This window comes from Lissotriton vulgaris, chromosome 1_1, assembly GCF_964263255.1.
Source record: "Lissotriton vulgaris chromosome 1_1, aLisVul1.2, whole genome shotgun sequence".
In the NCBI taxonomy this organism is placed as follows: Eukaryota; Metazoa; Chordata; class Amphibia; order Caudata; family Salamandridae; genus Lissotriton; species Lissotriton vulgaris.
This window is the reverse complement of record NC_141685.1, coordinates 443,767,768-443,788,987: the sequence shown is the minus strand read 5'-3', so window position 1 is coordinate 443,788,987 and position 21,220 is coordinate 443,767,768. Positions and strand designations below refer to the sequence as shown.

The 21,220-nt window shown below is 48.3% G+C and overlaps 1 protein-coding gene across 4 annotated transcripts in view; it reads left to right on the top strand.

Moving 5' to 3' along the window:
• The window catches only part of TM2D1 (TM2 domain containing 1), a 289,363-nt gene that overhangs the window by 199,928 nt on the left and 68,215 nt on the right, over positions 1-21,220 (top strand). For all 4 annotated transcript variants that reach the window (XM_086953299.1, XM_086953281.1, XM_086953306.1 and 1 more), the window contains exon 6: positions 14,341-14,414. In XM_086953299.1, coding sequence (XP_086809425.1) covers positions 14,341-14,414 — 74 coding nt within the window. The remainder of the gene's footprint in view (positions 1-14,340; positions 14,415-21,220) is intronic.

Here is a 21,220-nt window from a genome sequence, read left to right as displayed (position 1 = left end):
TCCAGCCACTTCTGCGTGAAGGTAGGGGTATCCTCCAAGTCAGAAACTCATTTTTCAGCCTCTCCCAGGCACACTCCTTGTCAGTCAATCCTTTCTCCCATCTTGTCAATACGACCCGCGAGTGTATCAAACTGTGCATCCATCGCATTGAACCCCGCCTTGAGCTTCACCATCCGGGTTTCCATGTTGCCTGCTGGGATGTCGTCTTGTCTCCTCCTGGGGTGTTCCACTGTGTCCAAGGGGGAGTATTGGCGTTCTGTGAACTTGGCACTGTCGAATGTGAGTCGGCGCTGCTTGGGGTCTGTGCGCCCCATATTTAATGGTTTGTCGCCTAATGCCTAATGGTTTGTCGCCTAATGGGGTGGGGGTGGGGTACTTGCAGCTGTAAGATGCTATGAATTGCGGGTCTCAGGATTGGCCAATGCCAGGGTCTTGGTTCCCAGATTTCGCCTTCGAATGGCCCCCTGCTGGTGCCTGTTTGCGGCCTGCGCCTGCCTGGGGTCAGCGCTATCTGTGTAGCCAGTTAGGAGGGGTGTGGGGAGCCTCCTTGAGTAGCTCTACTTCTTCCCCTCATCCTAAATGTCGTCTGGTTTCCTGTGTTTGAGGAGAAAAATGGGGAGGAGCGGGCGCTGGAGGCTTGGCTTCTAGGGCCTCTGTTGTATTCCTGGGTGGCTCACATGGTCTCTGCTCCCATCACTGGCACTTGCAGGCCTTTCGTAGGCCTGTTGCTCCGCGGCCTCATCCCCCCATGCGGAGTCCAGTGACTGGTACGCCGTGGGATACAGGCAGCTATCTGCTGCAGTCGCTGCAGGTAATTCGAGGCAAAGGAAGGCGGTCACGAGAAATGGCGGGTGCATGTGCACACGAGGCCTGTCAGCCTGCCTATGTGCATTATTACCAAGAGGAGGAGTCACTTTACCTTGTGACTCGAAAGACGTCTTTGAAGAAAAACAATTTACACACATCTGGACCCAACACTAGTTGGCAGGAGCATGTAAAGCATGTGCAGCCACAGCACTCCATGCCAAGAACAGATGCTTACAGGGCACGTAAAATAATCCTTCTGCCAGCATCGAGTTTTGTAGATATGCTGGAATATAGCTCCAGCGCACATTCATTGCAGTCACATTTATCACCATTCACTTTTCACTGCGCCGTTTGGTTGGAGCACCTTTTTACAATGCAATGTGTTTTTCTTATCACATATGACACTGCGCAGTAAATAAATGTAGCTTACTTTTCAAGCATTCGAGATCTGCAGAGTTTTAGCCAAGGAAGTCTAGCTAGGCTTATACTTCCTCTGAGGGTATTACTGTATATGTCCAGTTATCAATTTTCCCAGGTTCATGGGAATACAGGATAGCCCCATAGTATTTTGCGTGTGAATCAAGTTTAGTACAGAAGTGGGAAAACATCCCATTACGTATGCATACATGTTTTACTATTTACTGCAATATTCTAAACAGTTACATCTTTGGTCGCGATTTTTTTTTTATATTAGGAAGACTGATGCTGTCTGTTTGCCACTGTTTACCTACACCCACGGATGTTTGACCACGTTTTTTTTTTTAAACAATTTTATTGTTAAAAGGTAACGTGATATTCTAATGCATAAGCGAAAACTGCAGGTGCATTGTTTGGACTTCTTCTGGATGCTCCTTTGTATCTGGACAAAGATGCGCTTCTCTGATTAGCTCTAATGTGCGAAACACGAAGATTCTTTTACATTTTACAGGGTGGCCTGGATGGTAATTTACCTATCTACAGCTATATAATTGTGCCTGGAATTGTAAAAGATGTGTCTTTTTTAGCTCAGCATGGAGGGTGTGCCAATTCTATGCTTCAAGGCTATGCTTCAAGGCTAAAAAAATAAATTAAAATAAATGGTAAACGGTTTTGTTATTTTACCTGCTCTTTGCGGGTGGTACTGGGCTTATCCAATGATTCAAAGCTATGATAGAAAAAGACAATTTAGGTAAGTAGGTTTAGAGCATCAGTTATGTTGCTGATGCGTTCCATATAAAGGAGTAGTGTCAGTCTAAACACTGGTCAAAACAGGGCTTCCTATCTGTGTTTTGCATACTTAGGCTCATTATGTACATTTTTCCATTAGCATCCTTTGTAGCCAAAGAAACCAGAGTTCATAAATATTTTTTCGCCCTGGGTTTAACATATCTCGTAGGTTTTTTCAATTTGTGATGTAAATTGATTGGCGCTTTACTTTATCCATTTATTGCACTATATGGTAATATTTAAAATGGGATGGCAATCTGTGAACGATCCAGTCACAGTTTGGGTTGCAACTTTGCATATCTTAGTTTGATATGTGTGCACATTAAGCCTAGAGTATGGCAGCCTGCATGTATGGGGACCCTTACCACTTGGCTCAATCCCAAGATGCCCCACCCACATCGCAGGTCACACACTCGACCCCATCTTCACATCCAGCAATCATGTCTCCTTCAGCCACACTACGGATCTCCTATGGACCGACCACAGCTGCGTTCACTTCACCTACAACAAGCCGAAACCCATCAACCACTCTCAACCTACCCTGCAAAGAAACTGGAACAAAATCACCACGGACCAAATCTCCGCATCGCTCCTTCGAAACTCCCCAGCCCTCTCTTCTAACGCCAACGAAGCCGCCGCCAACCTCACCCTATGGTTATCCAACACCGCCGACACCTTAGCTCCACTGAAAAAACGTCAAAGCAAACCTGGCAGCAAGAAGGCCTCATGGTTCAACGATGATCTCAAGAAGTCCAAGAAACTCTGCCGCTCCCTTGAAAAGGCCTGGAAAAAAGACCCAACCACCAGCACCAAGGACGCCTTCAAAAGCGCCACCCGCACCAACTGATCCGAAAAGCCAAGAAAACAGCATTCAAGGATCGACTTGACGACAACGCCCACAACAGCAAGGAACTTTTCAACATCGTTAAGGAATTTTCCAACCCCTCGGCCAACTCCAACGACATCACCCCCTCTCAAACCCTCTGCGACTCCCTAGCCTCTTTTTTCCACAACAAGATTGCAGACATCCACAACAGCTTTGACAACCAACCCGGAAACCAACCCACCCTAACATCTGCTGACCCTCTTCCCCCCGTGAACACCCTTAACGCCTGGAACCCAATCTCCACTGAGGACACCATCCGCCTGATGAATTCCATCCACTCAGGATCCCCCACAGACCCATGCCCTCATCACATCTTCAACAAAGCAGACTCCGTCATAGCACCGCACCTCCGAGACGTCATCAACTGCTCCTTCAACTCCGCTACCTTCCCAGAAGACTGGAAACACGCTGAACTCGCCGCCCTTCTGAAAAAACCAACAGCGGACCCCACCGAACTCAAAAATTACCGCCCCATCTCGCTTCTTCCATTCCCGGCCAAAGTCATCGAGAAAGCCGTCAACAACCAGCTCGCCGCCTTCCTCGAAGCCAACAAATCCCTCGACCCCTCACAATCTGGCTTCCGAGCAAAACACAGCACTGAGACCGCCCTCATCGCAGCAACAGACGACATTCGAACTCTACTGGACATTGGAGACACAGTCGCCCTCATCCTCCTCGACCTTTCTGCAGCATTCGATACAGTCTGCCACAGCACCCTTCTACAACGCCTCAATAACATCGGAATTCAAGGAAAAGCACTTGAATGGATCACCTCGTTCCTCACCGGAAGAACCCAGAGAGTCCGCCTTCCTCCATTCAAGTCCGAGGCCTCTGAAGTCATCTGCGGCGTACCTCAAGGATCCTCACTCAGTCCCACCCTCTTCAACGTATACATGAGCCCCCTCGCGGCCATCGCACGCCAACACAACCTCAACATCATCTCTTACGCGGACGACACTCAACTGATCCTTTCTCTCACCAATGACCCCAGCACCGCCAAAACTAACCTACACGAAGGAATGAAAGAAGTTGCCGAATGGATGAAACAAAGCCGTCTGAAACTGAACTCAGACAAAACAGAAGTCCTCATCTTAGGTACATCCCCCTCTGCTTGGGACGACTCCTGGTGGCCGGAAGCCCTCGGAAAAGCACCCATCCCGACAGACCACGCACGGAACCTTGGCGTCATCCTGGATTCTTCACTCTCAATGAACAGACAAGTCAGCGCCGTATCCTCTTCCTGCTTCAACATTCTTCGCATGCTCAGAAAAACATTTCGCTGGATCCCCTCCGAAAAAAGGAAAACAGTCACCCACGCTCTGGTCACGAGCCGACTGGACTACGGAAACACCCTCTACGCAGGTACCACCGCTAAACTCCAGAAGAAACTCCAACGAATCCAAAACGCCTCAGCCAGGCTCATATTAGACATCCCACGCAACGAACACATCTCTGGTCACCTTAAAGACCTCCACTGGCTACCCGTCAATAAGAGGATCACTTTCCGTCTGCTTACCCACGCACACAAATCACTCTACGACATCGGACCAGATTGCCTCAACTCTCGACTGTCCTTCTACACCCCCTCCCGCCAACTACGTTCTTCCAGCCAAGCCCTCGCCACTGTACCTCGCATTAACAAGACCACCATGGGAGGCAGATCCTTTTCATACCTGGCTGCTAAAACATGGAACTCACTCCCCGCTTACCTTCGCCTCACCCAGAACCACCTAGCGTTCAGAAAGCAGCTTAAAACGTGGATATTTGACAAATAATCCTCCTCTCCTTGCTAAGCGCCTTGAAACCCTCTGGGTATGTAGTGCGCTATACAAATTTTATGACTTGACTTGACTTGACTTGGTGTCTACTAGATTACTGATCTTTTATCCTTTTGTCTGTTCAGCTGTGGGTGGTAGACATCTGCTAATATTTCCTCAGCTCCACTACGGTTTGAAGCTGTTTTGTTACTTAAAGCATCTCATCAGGGGCGTGGCCAAGATGGTGACCTGATTGGACGCAGGTTTCCGTGGCTCCCTGCCCTGGTCCCTCCTGAGGCCCCTTACATTATAGCTTGACCCCCCCAAGATGCTACACACCTTGGCTGCTGGGAATCTGCACTCGACTGTCACCCCCGAGCTGCAGCCGCCTGGCCTGTGAGCCCCCCGAGGCTGTTTTGGCGCAGGACGACCGATCCGCTGCGGCTCCCAAGATGGTGAATGCCCCGCAGTGGTGATCGTCTCCCTTCTGGCCCTCATCCGTCTCCAATCCTTGCTGGGCCCGGGCGTCCGCCCTTAAATCCTGCAGCCGCTTTCCGACATCGCCGGCTCCCAGGGCGGGGGTGTGGCGGAGGGCAGGCCGCCGCTGTTGAGACTTGGTCGGCGGAGTGTGGAGGTGCCGGCCGGGCATCAGGAAAATCGAGGCCCCGGTCTCTGGCCTAGCAGAGGCGAGCGGCCATTGCTCATCCCTCGGACCTGCCTGGCGGTCCCTGGAGCGCTGGGACGACCCTGCGGCGCGTCCCCTGTGTCGCGCTGCCCCCGGTGACGCGGATTGAGCCGTCCGGGGGGTTGAAACTGTAAGCCCCCAACTTCGGACCTCAGCGCCTGCGAGGGCGGGTCGATCCCTTGCGCAGGGCCCGGGGCATCGGCGGAGAGGTAAAGAGACCCGACAAGCGCGCCCATCAGGAGAGAGACATTGAGGTCGGCCCGAGGCAGCGGCGGGCACAGACGGAGGGTCGGGGCCGAGGCGGAGTGCGGCCTGCGCGCCCTGGGGGGTGCACGGCCCTGACTAGCAAACGGACGGAGGTGAGGAGTGCGAAGGAGGGTCTTTGGTGAGGGGCATCTGGGGGCACAATCGAGCTCCCAGGGCGGGTCCTAGTTGGGCCTAAAGACTATACTACACTGCGGGCGCTGTGCGGGGGCTGTGCGTGCTCTGGTGAGCCCCTGGACGCTTGCCCAGTGGGCGGTTGACTGATGGGGCCCGACTGGTAATGTGAGCGGCTGCCTGGCGAGGAGCTATACCCCGGTGCTTGGATCTGGTTCTCCGCCCCCACGTGCTGCCTGAGTTTCGCTGTGGACTGGAGGGGAACCGCCTGGTCCCCGGTGCAGCCTTCCGCTTCCCTGCAGACCCCTGACGTGGCAGCCGATCCCCGTGGACTGAGTCAACTCCTTGCACCGTAACTTTCCCTCATCCTGCCACCACCGGGCCTCTGCCTTCACTCCCGACTCGCTGGAAGTCCGCAAGCCAGCACTGACTGGACACGACATGGCTAACCCCAAAGGGAGAAAAACGACTCAGACCCTCCCAGAATTGCTGGCGAAGCCCCAACGCAAACCCGGTAGAGAACCACCCTCTCCTGAGGCCGCAAAAATGCTGCTGGAGTCATCTGGGGACCAAGTGCCTATTACTAGGTCCTTCCTGGAAACTCTGTTCAACTCTCTCCGGGAAGATTTCAAATCCCTGAAACAAGAGGTGGCCGGAGAGGTGAGGGAACTCCGGAGAAATGTGGAGGGTCTTGGAGAACGCGTAGTCGCCATCGAGGAGGCTGACCAGACCAGAAGCGGCGAAATCGAACAACTCCAGCAGGAAGTTCTGCGACTTACAGATCAACAACTGGACCTTCAGGCCCATGCGGAGGACCTTGAAAACCGCTCCTGCCGCAATAACATACGGGTCCGGGGGGGGTACCTCAAAAAGCGGAGGGGCCGGATATCACTAGCTACCTGCAGGACCTCTTTCGACACATCTTGGGAGAACCCACTGACTTTATCATTCAAATCGACAGGGCACATAGAGTGGGGCTACCCAGGCGCACTGCTGCCCCACCACTGGACATTCTGGCCTTCCTTCCCGATTTTCCGCTCAAAGAGAGGATCCTCCGAGAGGCCAGAACAGCGCAGCCGCTCCAATTCAACGGTCACCCTATCGCTCTATACCAAGATCTCTCAGCTATCACGTTACAAAAAAGGAAAGAATTTAAAGTGGCAACGGATTTCTTGCGGCAACAAGGGGTTACATATTCCTGGGGTCACCCGTTCCGGCTGATATTTAAATGGAACGGGACCCTACATCAAATGCGTTCCCTCAAAGACACGTGCGCTCTATTGGAACTTGACTGGGAGGAGGACGCACCGCCGGTGAGACTCTCACAGGGGCCCACAAGAGATGGATGGCACACAGTGGGCCGCAGATAGACCCCCTTGCAACGTTTGAAACCCGAGGCCCATATCATTACACAAGAGAGAGCGACCGCGGTGGCGGAGGTAGCCAGGGAAACTTCGCCCTCCAAATGATTTCTGTACCTGCTGGGGGGTTACTCATAACGCATGCCATGCTCATGGGCCGGGGGGTTCCGGGCGGGGGCCACGATGGGCGCCGCTGGACATGACCCCACTACGTAACTTTTCCATGGCCCTGTGTGGACTAACAGGACTGGGACTATGTGTTCTTGGAGTTTGGGTGTTGGGGAATGGGTGGTGGGTGGGAGGTGATGGGTGGTTGGGTCTGGGTATTGGGGTTCACGTTTTGAGCTCCTGGAGTTGGAACGGGGAAGGGGGGGGTGGGACAGGGGCTCCGTTGGAGTTGATTGGGGACTGCGGGAAGGATTGCGGGCGGGAACCAGTGTGCCAAAAGGGATTTGTCGATGATGGGTTTGCTATGTTCTTCATTTGCCTTCCTCAGTTGGGGCTGACTGGGGTCCACGGGTGGAACTGTGGGGGGATCCGGTGCGCCAAATGGGATGTTCCAGAGATGGATTTGCTCGGGTCCGGTTGGGTTGCCTTCGTTCGGACCCGTTTGAAATCCAACGAGGCACGAGACAAGGGTGTCCCCTTTTCCCCCCTCCTGTTCGCCCTGTACATAGAGCCCCTAGTGCAGAAGATCCGGGACAACCCTGACATTCGGGGCATCACTTTTGGCGGCGAACCCCACACAATTAGCCTTTATGCCGATGATGTAATAGCTGCTCTCGACCATCCGGGCCGCTCTATACCCGCCTTTTTGGAGGAGCTCGACTCCTTCGGTACTGTCTCGGGCTTTCGAATCAATAGGGGGAAATCCCTGATATTGCCTCTGGTCAAAAATGCCCATTCCGTCGGCTCTGCCGTTGCATACGGGAGTGATCTCCAGCTCACCGCACAACTCTCATATCTGGGAGTCACCCTCACGTCCTCGACGGAGTCGACGATAGCACTTAATTACAAGACCCTGGCTGCCCAGATCCGGACGGACCTTGCGCGCTTGTCAAAGCAACCCCTCTCTCTACTGGGGAGGGTCGCAGCGGTGAAGATGTCTGTCTTGCCTAAGGTCTTATATCTTTTTCAGACCCTCCCAGTCGCACTCCCCGCAGGCGTCCTGGCAGGCCTACAGGCCGCTCTCCACCATTTCATCTGGGAAGGTAAACGTGCGCGCTTACACAAGCAGTTGGCGTACAGGAGCATGGATGAGGGGGGTCTTGGAGTCCCCAATCTGCTGCAATATTTCCAAGCCTCTCAACTCCGCTATCTGGTGGAATGGTATAGGCCGGAGTCCGAGAAGAGGTGGCTCTTTCAAGATAGGGCTATGGCTCAGATGGCTCTCTGGCGGGTTCCTTTCCTCGCCCGGCAGCATCGGCCGCGCTATCTCTTGAACTCGCCTATCACTCGTACAACCATGAGGGTTTGGGACACTGTCGCTGTCAAGAAGGGCTTGACAACCTTTCCCTCCCCGTTTACCCCCATCCTGGACAACCCGGAGTTCCCGCCGGGCAATGATCTGTATGCCTTTTCGCAATGGCGTTGTACCGCCTGCCGTTCTGCCGGCGACCTTTTCGACCTGCGGGGCTTTCTTCCCCTCTCGGAAATCAGACCGGGATACACGATAGCGAACTCCTACCTTTTCCAATACTTCCAGCTCCGACACTGGCTCACCAACCCGGCCACCGCCAATATGATAGGACGGCCGATGACAATTTTTGAGAAATGGTTTTTGACAAAAGACACGGACAGACATCTTATCTCGGACATCTACAAGATGCTCATGCCACCGCTCACTCCAGGTAAAACAGCGGGTCAGAAGCGTTGGGAGGCTGAGCTGGGTAGGGCACTAACACCTAAAGAATGGAGCTACATATATTACAGGGCCTCACATACCACACGCAACACGGCGGGCAGGTAAACTGCGGTAAAGCTGACAATGTATTGGCACCTTACTCCGGCCCGGCTTCACAAAGGGAACCCACTGCGCAGTGCACTGTGCTGGAGGGTATGCGGGGAGCGAGGCACGTTCACCCATCTCCTTTGGGACTGTCGGGAGATCCGGAGCTATTGGGAGACAGTCCTGGATGACATTGACTCCACCTTTGACACCGAAATCCCGAGGTTCCCGGCCTATGCTATACTGGGCCTCCCTAACGCACTCACCTTTCCCTTGAAATCTATGTGAGGTCGCCAAATGGGGATCACCGTGCAGGCAGCTACACAACACGTCTTATCACTCTGGGGCTTGACCACCAAGCCCACACACACGGGATGGCTACACAAACTCTGGTTCACTCTGGGGATGGAACGCATTCAGGCTACACTTACACATACCACTGCTGCATTTCAAAAGGTTTGGCTTCCATTGCTATCCCTCCTGTCTAAGGAATTCAATGAGATCACATGCCCCATATACCTTCGCATTTTACGCCTCACTGAAGCTTCGCATGAACCTCGGTGAACCCTTGTATATTCGCATTACCCTCTATTGGGCTGCTCCTAGACTTGTTTCTGACACTTGGCACACTGGTTGGGGTGGGGGAGGGAGGGGTGAGTTGGAAATGGGAGGGTGGGTCTGGTTTTTGTTCTTATTATTCTGCTCTCTTGCACTGTTTACCATTTGCCTCCTTGGCATAGCACCCTTGCTCTGGCATATGTATCTCAACTTATATTCCGTTTCCAGGGAAGACATGTTTGTCTGTCCCGTCCGCTGTATATGCCTAATGCCTTTCCACTGTATCACGATGCCTATTAATGCTTTCAAAATCAATAAAACACATTTGAAATGAAAGCATCTCATCCCAGGATGTGCAGTCTTTTGGAATTCTTTTATTGATTTATCTTCCCTTATTACTCAATCACTACAATTCTTTCTGGTAGCAATAACATTCTTCTGTTATATATAAAGTCTCCCCTTACACATTTGATTTCATAAGCCTTTGCTAAAACGTCTCATCGACTTTCAATAAATCAATTGATGATTTGTGAAGCGCGGCTACTCACCTGTGAGGGTCTTAAGGCTCGGGTGGGGGCTGCTGATCCTTCTGGGTGTAGAGGTTCAGTCGATGAGCCAGATCTTGAGGTCCTTCTAGAATTGGGTCAACGACGCGGAATGCCTAAGGTGGAGGGGCAGGGTGTTCCAGGGCTTGGCTGCGAGTTAGGAAATGGATCTTCCTCCGGTTTTGAATCCGTGGGACGGAGGCCAGGGCAATTTGGGAGAACAGAGTTCTCTGGCTGGTGTGTGGAAAGCGAGGCGGTGGTTCAGATATTCTGGTCTGACGTTGTGGAGAGCCTTGTATGTGTGTGTGAGGAGCTTGAAGGTGATTTTCTTGTTGATTGGGAGCCAGTGGAGTTGTCTCATGTGGCTGCGGCAGGGAATGTCAAGGACCAATCTGGCTGCGGCGTTTTGGACGTTCTGTAATTTGCTGAGCTGTTTCAGGGTGACGCCTGTGTAGAGTGCTTTGCCGTTGTCCATTCTGCTGTTGATGAGTGCATAGGTGACGGTCTTTCTGGATTTTGTGGGGAGCCATCTAAAAGTCTTTTAAAGCATGCACATATGTGGAAACAGGATGAGGCTACTGCGTTGATTTGGTGGTTCATTGAGAGCGAGGAGTCCAGTATGATGCTGAGGTTGCGTGCGTTGTCTGTAGATATGGGTAGGAGGGGTTCCTAGTATGGCGGGCCACCAGGAGTCATCCCAGGCTGAGGATGTGGGTCCCTGGATGAGTACTTCGGTCTTTTGTCCGAGTTGAGCTTGTGGCAGCTGTCTTTCATCCAGTTGGCAACTGCCTTCATTCCATTGTGAAAGTTGATTCTGGCGGCTGTGGGTTCGTTGGTGAGGGAGCGGATCAGCTGGGTGTCCTCCTGCTGGCTGCAAGGGGGGGGGGGGGCATGTAGACATTGAAGACGGTGGGGCTCAGGGAGGCTCCCTGGGGTACTCTGCAGCTGATCAATGCAGGCTCATGGAGGAATGGGGGTAGTCTGTCTTGCTGTGTTCGGCCAGTCAGGAAGGAGTGGATCCAATCCAGTGCCTTGTCACGGGTGCCAGCTTCGTTGAGTCTCATGAATAGGGTCCGGTGGAAGACTGTGTCGAAGGCGGTCAAACGGTCCAGTAGGACGAAGGATGTGGTTTCGCTCCGGTCGAGGAGGGAGCGGATGTCGTCGTAGCGGCGAGGAGTGCGGTATTGGTGCTGTGGACTTTAAAATGTCCACTGTCCTATTGTATTGATATCGCTACGGTATTTTAAGCACTACATTTTATCTTCCCATCTCCACCCCTTATGCCATTTTATGAAGGCTTTTTTGTGAATCATAAGATTTCTGATACAAACTGAACATCTCTCTACCTGTCCTTTCGGCTGCCTTTAATTTAAGGTTACCCTATTGGTGATCCAAGCTTAAAAGGTATGCTTTTTCTGGCTTTAAGTAAATATTCACTATGTTCTGCACATGCAATAAGGTAGTTTCATTATTGAGCCTGGTTGCGCTACCAAATAATTTTTTAACTATATGCCCGAGTGTATAGTTTGACAGTTTTAGGTAATTCTAAACTGACTAGTAAATGTTTTATCCGTCACAGTAGTATCAATCTCACTCTACTGAAAATATTAGGTTTCTTATATGCCGCCCTTTAGGTCCTAAGCTGCTTCCATACTGGCAACCCAACCACCTCTCAAAGATGGGTTTAAGCTTTATTCGTGCCTACTCCCCATTCTGTTACTGTCACTTCTGCCTGTGTCTGTGCCATGCTTCTCTACTATATTGTGATTTTTCAAGCAATGAAGAATGGAGTTCTGATCACATGGTGCACTCTGCAGATTTCCTCATTTATCCCCTAGTTGTTGAATTTACTTCTGGTACAGTATTGAGGGATGTACTGATTGTCCAGCGATTAAGATTCATTTCTCAATTTTATTTATTTTAAAAGCAGGTCCCAAAATTCATATTCAATCATGTCTTGTATAAAAGTAATTGTTTTTCTTAATATTTTATCTTAACAGCCCTGACGAAATGACAGTCACGAAATACATGTTGCGCTGTTTGTCTGTTATACACAACATAACTGAATGTTGGTGACTTGAATAAAACAAATCTATAAAATTAAGTAATCAGTCATAATCTCTGGGCAATCTCTGACTCCATCTTTTGAAATTCAATTGCAAACCAATGTGGTACAGAGCGCTGTTCTGTGGGTGGGTGAGTTATGGAAAGAAATTTGAGATTGTGCACATCAATTAAAACAATTCGTAATTACATTACATTTTTTTGCTCATAACCCCATTTCTTACAGACATGAAGGACAAGGCGATTTGGGTCTAGCCTCTAAGTAATATGGGAATACCCATGCTATGGTTATCATTTCTTTCTGGTTGCTAGACTACACTGGGCTATCATGTGATGTCTCCTAAGAAATGGGAATAATGTGCAACATTTGATTTTCTTCCCACAGTGATTTCCATTATTCTCACCCCCCACCCCTTACATATATTTATGGCTTTTAGAAAGTGAAATTTATGGTTACAAGAATGTTGGGTATGTGGTGCTACCACATTATTCATAATCTTGATTCGACCGCTACATTCAATTGCTGACTGAGTCGAAATCAGGACTAAATTTGTTATACGGCCCAAAGTGATTTGTTAGTGATTTGTCTTAAATCTTGTGGGTTATTACAAGATTAAATTCCAGGAGAAGGGCAAACTTTTAGGTAATCACCGAACCAATAGTTTATCCTTTCACTGTGTTCCATTGAGCACATGTTTGATTCCTGGTGAACAGATTTACCGCACTAATTTTTCAATACCGACTACTACGGCACATGTTGTCTAAAGTACAAAGCTGCTGATAAGAGCACTTGGGTGTATAGTCTCCGTCCGGACTCAGGTAAAAAGTGCCTAGTCTTCAAGCTCTATACCTGAATGTATATTCCGAGAATAATGTGTATTTAGGCACATTTCTGAAGCTGTGTACGATAATTGGCTTCACATAAATTAAAAGGATGAATTGTATTTTCTAGTAAATCCTCATCATTCATAATTTAAGGGATTTCATCTGCTGTGCTTTCTGGTTGTTAAACATGGAGTACTTGCAAATAAAATGAGGAGGTTGACGGGTGGGGGTGGGGGTGCTGCTCTGAAACATCAAAGTCTTTTACAGGCTAAGGATTAGAAAATAGTAATTGCGTGCCACTTTTCTGCTTGCGCTCGCAACCCATCTGGCAAATCCCAGTTGTCAGTTATCTTGTCTCTACTGTTTAGGTGAACAGGACCCTAATTGGAGTTTTCATTTAGATACAAATGAGTTGTGCACCATGATTCTGACAAGCATCTGACACAACACCATCTGTTCTTAGGAGGCATTTGAGCTCTCAGTTGGATGTACCAATGGTTGTTTTGACTAGATCTCAAAATGGTGGACATCCTCGTCTTGGTTGGTGGGAGCATTAAAGAGAAATTCAGTTTGGTGATGTTAGAGGTTTTTTCTACGTCCTGTATCATTCTGTGTTCGTGTGTTCGCCGCAGCATGGTCGTTCCCTGTACCGGAAGATGTAATTGAACTCAATCTGCAGCCTTCAAGTGGTGCATGAGCACAGCATACGTTTATGGTCACGTGAGGTATACCCCTACAATGAAACTCCTGTGATTTTCCCGTGGCTTTACTTACCATGTACATATGTATGCTTTTAAAACTGCGCCAGAAACCCCAGCGCGTTACAAGTGCATGCCGTGAAAGTGCCGAAGAGCGAGTTTTCTTTTCACAGTTGCAGAGAGGAGTAGATGTGTGTATGGTGTTGACTTTGGACTGTTTTAACACGTTGTCTCTCATTTTAAAGACAGCCGAAACTGAGTGGATATTAACAAGTAATAAAAGCAAAGACTAGTATCTCCACAGTGGAGATATGGAAATGTTACTTAAGTCAAAGGTCATAACCACTCCAAGCAGTCGAGACTCCAGTGCTTGGAGCTGTTATGACCTTTGACTTAAGTAACATTTGGCGACCTTCTGTTAAAGGCGGCCGTTCTCTCCCAACTTCATGAGCGTGGATTTAGTTTCATTGAAAGATACTTGTGCTTATGTACACGTTCTTCAAGAATACTGATCCCAGTTTACTGATTCTGTTGTCTTTGCAAATCGTTGCAATGACTGCTAACAAGTAGCACTGAGGAAACCTGTTTAAATTGTAGTAAACCTTTGTTTTTTTCCCCACAGGCATGTTGAAGTTCTGCACTGTTGGGTTTTGTGGTATCGGATGCCTGATTGATTTCGTTCTCATAATCATGCAGGTGCGTATATTGTCTTGAAAATAACACAGAATACTGTTTCTCTGCCACTTTAAAGATTCTCCACCGGCCCATTACATTCGTATGCATAAATTGGAAAGTAGGTACGAGTTGTTCTTTGAATTATTTCTGGTTCCGTTTTTGTTTCGGTAAATTCACAGCGGATAATATTGAATACAATATTTTGTTATCTGATGGCGTGTTATCCCAGAATTTAAAGAAAGTAAATCTTTTAGGCCACATTACAAATGCCCCGTTAAATCGCTGGCCCTGCAGAAACGTCGCAGTTGTGATGGGTGCACTGTTCATTCTCTGTTGAACTTCGGCAGCTCGAACCTGCTGGAATTCAATTGGGTTAATAGGCCCGATATGGCAGCTAGTGCGCCCAGTGTCACCAGGCCGACCTCCCCAAGGAAGGAGGAGTAGTCTGCAGCAGAGTCTGCCTGGGACAGAGCAGACCCCCTTTTGAGGTACACGTATTCCCGCTGGGTCGGGAGTGAGCGACCGAGGCTTGCTGAGGTATTGCGCAGGGGCGGCTGTCCTTAGATGCGAAGCTTGTGCTCCAAGTGCCTGGAGGACACGAGGTCTTGATCTTATCAGCAGAATAATGGCAGACAATCTGAATTGAGCACAAACTGGATGTTACTAGCCATCGACAATACCTGTGATTCTTTAAAAGCAAAAATCAAGGCTGTTGCTATGAACATGAGCTTGGTCAGAAACGATAACCATACATTTTCAGACCGTGTGGATGGAGTGATGTTTCAGGTCCGACAGCTAGGAGCTAGACGTGCGCTAAATGCGCAGGCTCCTGGCTGCCTGAGCTGAATTTAGCAAGGCTGAGGATTTCACAGCCCTGGGGGCGTGACCTCCTCAGCCTGGCAACATTGTGCATTGAGACCCTCCCTCTCGTGATGAGGGAAAGCGTTGCCTTGGGCCTGGTGCTTCAGTTTTAAGTCTGTTTTGTCCAGGGTTGAGGTTCGATCAGTGACACCTCGTCACAGAGTGGTAGAGGGGTCAGCAGTCTCACTGACCCTAACCAACTGTGTGACGAGATTAGGACTGCTGCCTTCCTTTATTGACTGACCATTGTGGGACCTCTAAGGCTTCCCTGTCGGAGAACTGCTATTGTGGTAAGTTTTGTGTTTTTCTTTTTTGTTTGGTGCGTGCATGCATGTGTGAATGTATGTGTATTTGTTAGTGAGTGTTGTAAATGGGTGTGTGTGCGTGTGTTAAAGAAGAAGTGTGTGCGTGAGGTGTGTGCCCTGCACTGCCAACTCTTTTTTTTTTATTACCGGCCACCACTACACATGACTTACAACCACAACTATGCAATCTCACTGATCATGTGCGCTTCTTGCAAAGGAGGGCAGAAGATTATGAAACCGGATCGCAAAAGAGCGATATGAGGCTGGTGGAATTGCCTGAAGAAGCAAAAGGTAACGTGATGGAATTCTAGAAAATTGGATATCCCTAGTTGTGGTGCCCCGGGGCTTAGCTCCCTTCTGTACAGTTGAAAGAGTGCATAGTTCCCGCCCGAAGGCCCAATTCGGGCCGCTGCCTCATCTAGTTGTGGTTAAGCTTCTTTATTGCAAAGATCGAGATACTGTCCTGCAAGCTGCCAAGAAAGCAAGACACTTCGGAGTGCAAGATCAGAAGGTGCTAATTTTTCATGAATATAACAATCCAACATCAGTGAGCTTCATATGCAGGAGTCAAACAGAAACACTGGGAGGTGGGTATTAAGTAAGCTGAGCTGTTTCCAACTGTAACTAAAGAAAATGTTTAATCGGACAGCTGCCTGGAGTTGGACAGAGTAACCTGGTGAAGGAGACCACTCCTCCTCTTGAGATAAATGGGAACAACAGAATAAGAACAACAGATATTGAGAAAACCGCTCTTGCTACTTTCAAAGTGTGCCCTGCTTCTACTCCCACTCAACATCAAGCCATAGAATATCAAGATGATCATTGGCCTAGATCCCTCAACAACCTTATTTTTTTGATTTCAAATCATATTTTATTTATTAATCATAACAGAGATGATAGCGGCAAGAAAACATCAAAAGAATTACAATCATGTTGCCAGAGTACCGCAACCAGACATGGGTTATTACACAAAACAATACGTATACAGTAAAGAAAAATAAAGTACCATCCTTGCATTCACATTTTTGTACATAGTTCCGCAGAGCCCTCTGTCCAAGCCAAGTCATATCACACCATGTATGTTGCACCATTCCTGCTTCATGGTTCTAAGGTTGTCAAGCCCGTGAGCCCAAGATATAGCCGTCACAGTTCACGCAACACAGAGCCCATAATTCACTGAGAACGGACCTCATCGTATGGAGCTTCAAGGTGGGTCAAAGATGAAGGAGGCTCGGTCCAGTGAAGACCATAATTTTTTGTTGGTGACCTGCCATGGTGATGAGTGTAACGCGGGGTTGTCAGTGCCCCTAATGCAGGACAGCCATTCCCTCCAGGCATTGAAGGAGACCTCACCCGTTGATTTCCAATTACACAGGATCACCTTACATGCTAAAGTCAGTAGGAGATCCAGGAGCTGGCGGTCATGGTCACCTTTTAGTGATGGATCTAATGCCCCTAGGAGAATGTAGATGAATTCCCTCGTAGGGTGTATGTGGAGCGTGTGTGCAATGTAGTCAAAGATTTTTGCCCAGAAGACGTGGAGCATGGGGCAATCAAACAACATGTGCGAAAGGTCACCAATACCAGAGGAGCAGTTCCAGCAATCCGGTGTGTCCCGTAGGCCAATCTTAAATAGCCTCTGTGGGGTCCAAAATGCTCTGTTGATAATCATATATTTCGTTTGTGATAGTATCGGCGATACCTTGTGCGTGAGTGCTGATGCATGTATCCTGACCCAGTCTATACTTATGCCAGTGTTGTTTGTTTCTGATTCCCATTTCAACTCATTGCGCTTCATTGATTTGCTGGCCGTTGGCGCGAGTAGTTTGTATATTTTAGAGACAAAATGTCCAGTGGATTGAAAGTGGGGTAGCATAGTTTTTAGCCAAGGCTTCACTAGTTTGAATGTTTTAGTGGATAGGGCCGATTTTAGTTTTAAAAAGGCATAAAAGTCTATCGGCAACAGGGAGTGTCTGGCCTGTAGAGTCGAGAATGGCAATGGCATATTATCTTCGTACAGATCAGAGATCACATTAAGACCTTTATCGGACCAGTGGTCCCATACGACAGGTGATCCACTGATTTTAATGGACGGGTTACGCCATAAGGACGCAGAGGAGGAATTGTGGAATCGTTGACCATTGGCATGAGCGCGATCTAACCGCAGGAGGGCTCTCTTGGTATTGAGCATTATGTATTTAGAGTTCGTGAGATGTGAGAGGTCCATTGTTAGGACTGCAGATAGCGGGGTTTTGCCCATAATGGACTTTTCAATGTTGATCCATAAGGGCGTGTATACAGGATCCTCGATAAACCAGGAGGCTCCTTGCTTACAGAGAAAGGCGGTCTGGTAATTCCTGAAATTTGGCAACCCTAATCCCCCTTTAAGCTTTGGAAGTTGCAATTTTTTCATGGCAATTCTCGGCTTCTTACCTTTCCACAGGAAGTCCGAGATCAGTTTTTCAATCCTATGTAAAAAGTCCTCCGTGAAGGTCATGGGGAGCATACATGCCATATAATTCACCAAGGGACTGATCATCATTTTTAGTGTTTCAGCCCTGCCCCACCACGAAAGAAATTTAGGGGACCACCCATCCAACAGTTTTTGTATTTTCTTGTAGAGTATCTCCTCATTAATTTTTAAGGTGGATATCAAGTCTTTTTCAAATTCCATGCCTAAATATTTAAAACTCTTCGACTGCCAGGTAAGCCCGGAGTCGCCCAGGATGGCTTTATCACATAGATTATTCAACGACTTCACCTCAGTTTTATCCTTGTTCAAGGAGTATCCAGAAACAGCTGAGAAGTCATCTATTGTGGACATTAGCGCAGGGATAGCCTTAGCAGCTTGTTCGCTCATGACTAACACGTCGTCTGCATAAGCCGTGAGTTTAATTGTACAGTCAGTGAATCGGATTCCAGCGATGTCAGGGTTTTCCCTTATGTAGTACAGAAAAGGCTCAATAGCCAGGAGGAATAAGGACGGGGACAATGGACATCCCTGTCTAGTACCCTGCTCTAGACCAAATGGGGAGGAAAAAGCGCCGCCAGCTCGTACTCTAGCAGAGGGACAGGCATAGAGGGACATGACTAATTTAGTGAATGTGGGACCCAGGTCAAATTTATGTAGTACAGCATTTAAGTAACCCCAGTCTACTTTGTCGAACGCTTTTTCAGCGTCTAGTGTGATGGCGATGGTGGGTGTAGCTAAGAGTTTCGCCTTCTCAATGACATGAGCCAGGATTCTCGTATTGTCGCTCGAGAGCCTGTTCTTCAGAAAACCGGCTTGCGAGGGATGTATAAGAGACGGCAGGACTCTTTGAATGCGATTTGCTAGAATTGATGCTAGGAGCTTACAATCTAAATTTATCAGTGAGATAGGCCTGTAGTTTTTGGGGAGTTTGTGGTCCTTGCCTTCCTTGGGTATTACCGCAATCACAGCCTCTGCCATAGTCCCCTTAACTTTACCTGTATTGGTGATTTCATGAAAGACCTCTAGGAGAGGGGTGGAGAGAATATGGCCAAAGGACTTATAAAATTGTGCTGTATAGCCGTCAGGCCCAGGGGCTTTCCCCTTTTTGAGAGACTTGATCGCGCCAATAACCTCAGATTCAGAGATTGGTTCATTCAAGGAGTCTCTTTCCGCAGCCGTTGGTGTTGGGAGCGTGCAGTTGGAGAGGTATTTCTCCATTTTTACGCTGTCTACATGCATGTTCTTAGCATAAAGTTTCTCGTAAAAGCCCTTGAAGATATTCGCAATCTTAGTGGGGTCAGAGTTAGGAGTCCCATTGTCATCGAGTAAGGATGCAATGGTATTCTTTTGGATTTTAAATTTAAGATAAGCGGCTAATCCCTTCCCGGCTTTGTTCGAGTCACAAATTTTGAAACGCTTCCTCCTGTCTAACCAAATTCCCGCCTTTTCACTAATAAGTTTGTTATAGGTGTATTTCTGGTTGGACAGTTCAGTAAGAACCTCAGGGTTTCTATTTCTCAAGTATGTGTGCTGGAGTTTTGCAATGTCCTCCTCCAATTTTAACAAGGCTGCAGTGCGGTTCTTATTAATTGCAGACGACATTTTTATAATAACCCCCCTTATGGTGGATTTCAACGCATCCCATTGAGTGGTGTCTGAAGTGTCCCCTCTCTTGTTTAATAACAAAAAGTCTTTTATGGCAGTGTCAAGGGTTTCTTTGTGCTTTGTGTCAGTGATAATGGTGTCATTGAATCGCCACATAGATTGACGGGTGGTCGGTTTAATATTAGACAATGTAAGGGAGATGCAGGAATGATCAGATACTAATCTGGGAGCAATGTCCGCGTCCTCAACTCTTGCCACCGCATTATTAGATATGAGTATATAGTCGATTCTTGAGAACGAGTCATGCGGTGGGGAATAGAATGAGTAATCTCTGCCATCAGGGTGCATCAAGCGCCACGTGTCCACCAAATGAAACCTATGGCACAGTTTCATGAATGCCTTATGGGCCTTCCCCGGGCGAAAGGCGCATTTAGAGTCTCTATCTAGTATTGGGTCGTGTGGGAGGTTGAAGTCGCCCGCCAAAATATGGACTGCTGTGTCGGGGATGGAGTTTATCTGCTTCGTTAAGCCTAACCAGAAGGACGGATCATGTGTATTTGGGGCATAGATAGTCGTGATAAAGAAGTCAGTGTCATCCTTGAGTAGTCTCGCTGAGACCCATCTGCCTTTCGTATCTGATGCACTAGAGACTATTTCCACATTCGCATTTTTAGCCACTAGCATTACCACCCCATTCTTTTTTGAAATCGCCTCAGAGCCTATCACTTCGGTATAATACTTATTGCGTAGTGTGTGGAATTGCTTTGCTTCCAGTTTCGTTTCTTGCAATAAGGCTATATCTCCATGCTGTCTTCGTAAATAGTCAAGTATCTTTTGGCGTTTAACTGGCTGGTTGAGTCCTTTTACATTCAATGATAGTATTTTAAGGTTAGTTACAGTTGTCGTTCCTATCGGAGTGTCTATAACAGCAGCCATCAACTAAGCATCCAGTAATATCGTCTCATAACACATGTGTATACATAAGGACTAGGCCGTGGAAGCAGTCTCATTCCCCTTAAGGAGTCGACAGCATCTTTTGACAGACATGATGTGGGGCTAGGACAGTATGCAGGATACAGAGGTACAGAGTATAAGCTTCGGAACATAATGTGGTACATTGGATGTAAGCTAGTATGCAAGGCGGACAGAATTAAGCAAAACCATATACAAAATAACAAAATAACAAAACAACCCCTCCCTTCCTCCCTTCCAACCTCCCACCGCCCTCCTCCCTCACCCACTTCCCACCCCTCCCTCCCCAATAGTAGATACAACAGAACATGGCGACTCAGGAATGATGACCAATCGGCCGCCTCCAAGCAACTTACTCTTAATTACGATTCTACAGGCTGCAATCCTAATACTGAGGAATTAGCCCAAATGTGTTAGCAACAACAAACAATAAACAATAAACAGCGCTGGTGCCAGAACATTAAACACAGGTAAAGCACTGCTTTGGGTTCAGTGTCGGGACCAAATATATCAGTACTTGCAAAGAATTATCGTAATAACAACAACCTTATTGACATTACTAAATCAAGCAGTGATGGTGGCTCTTCGAGATCATCAACCATCTTGGACTT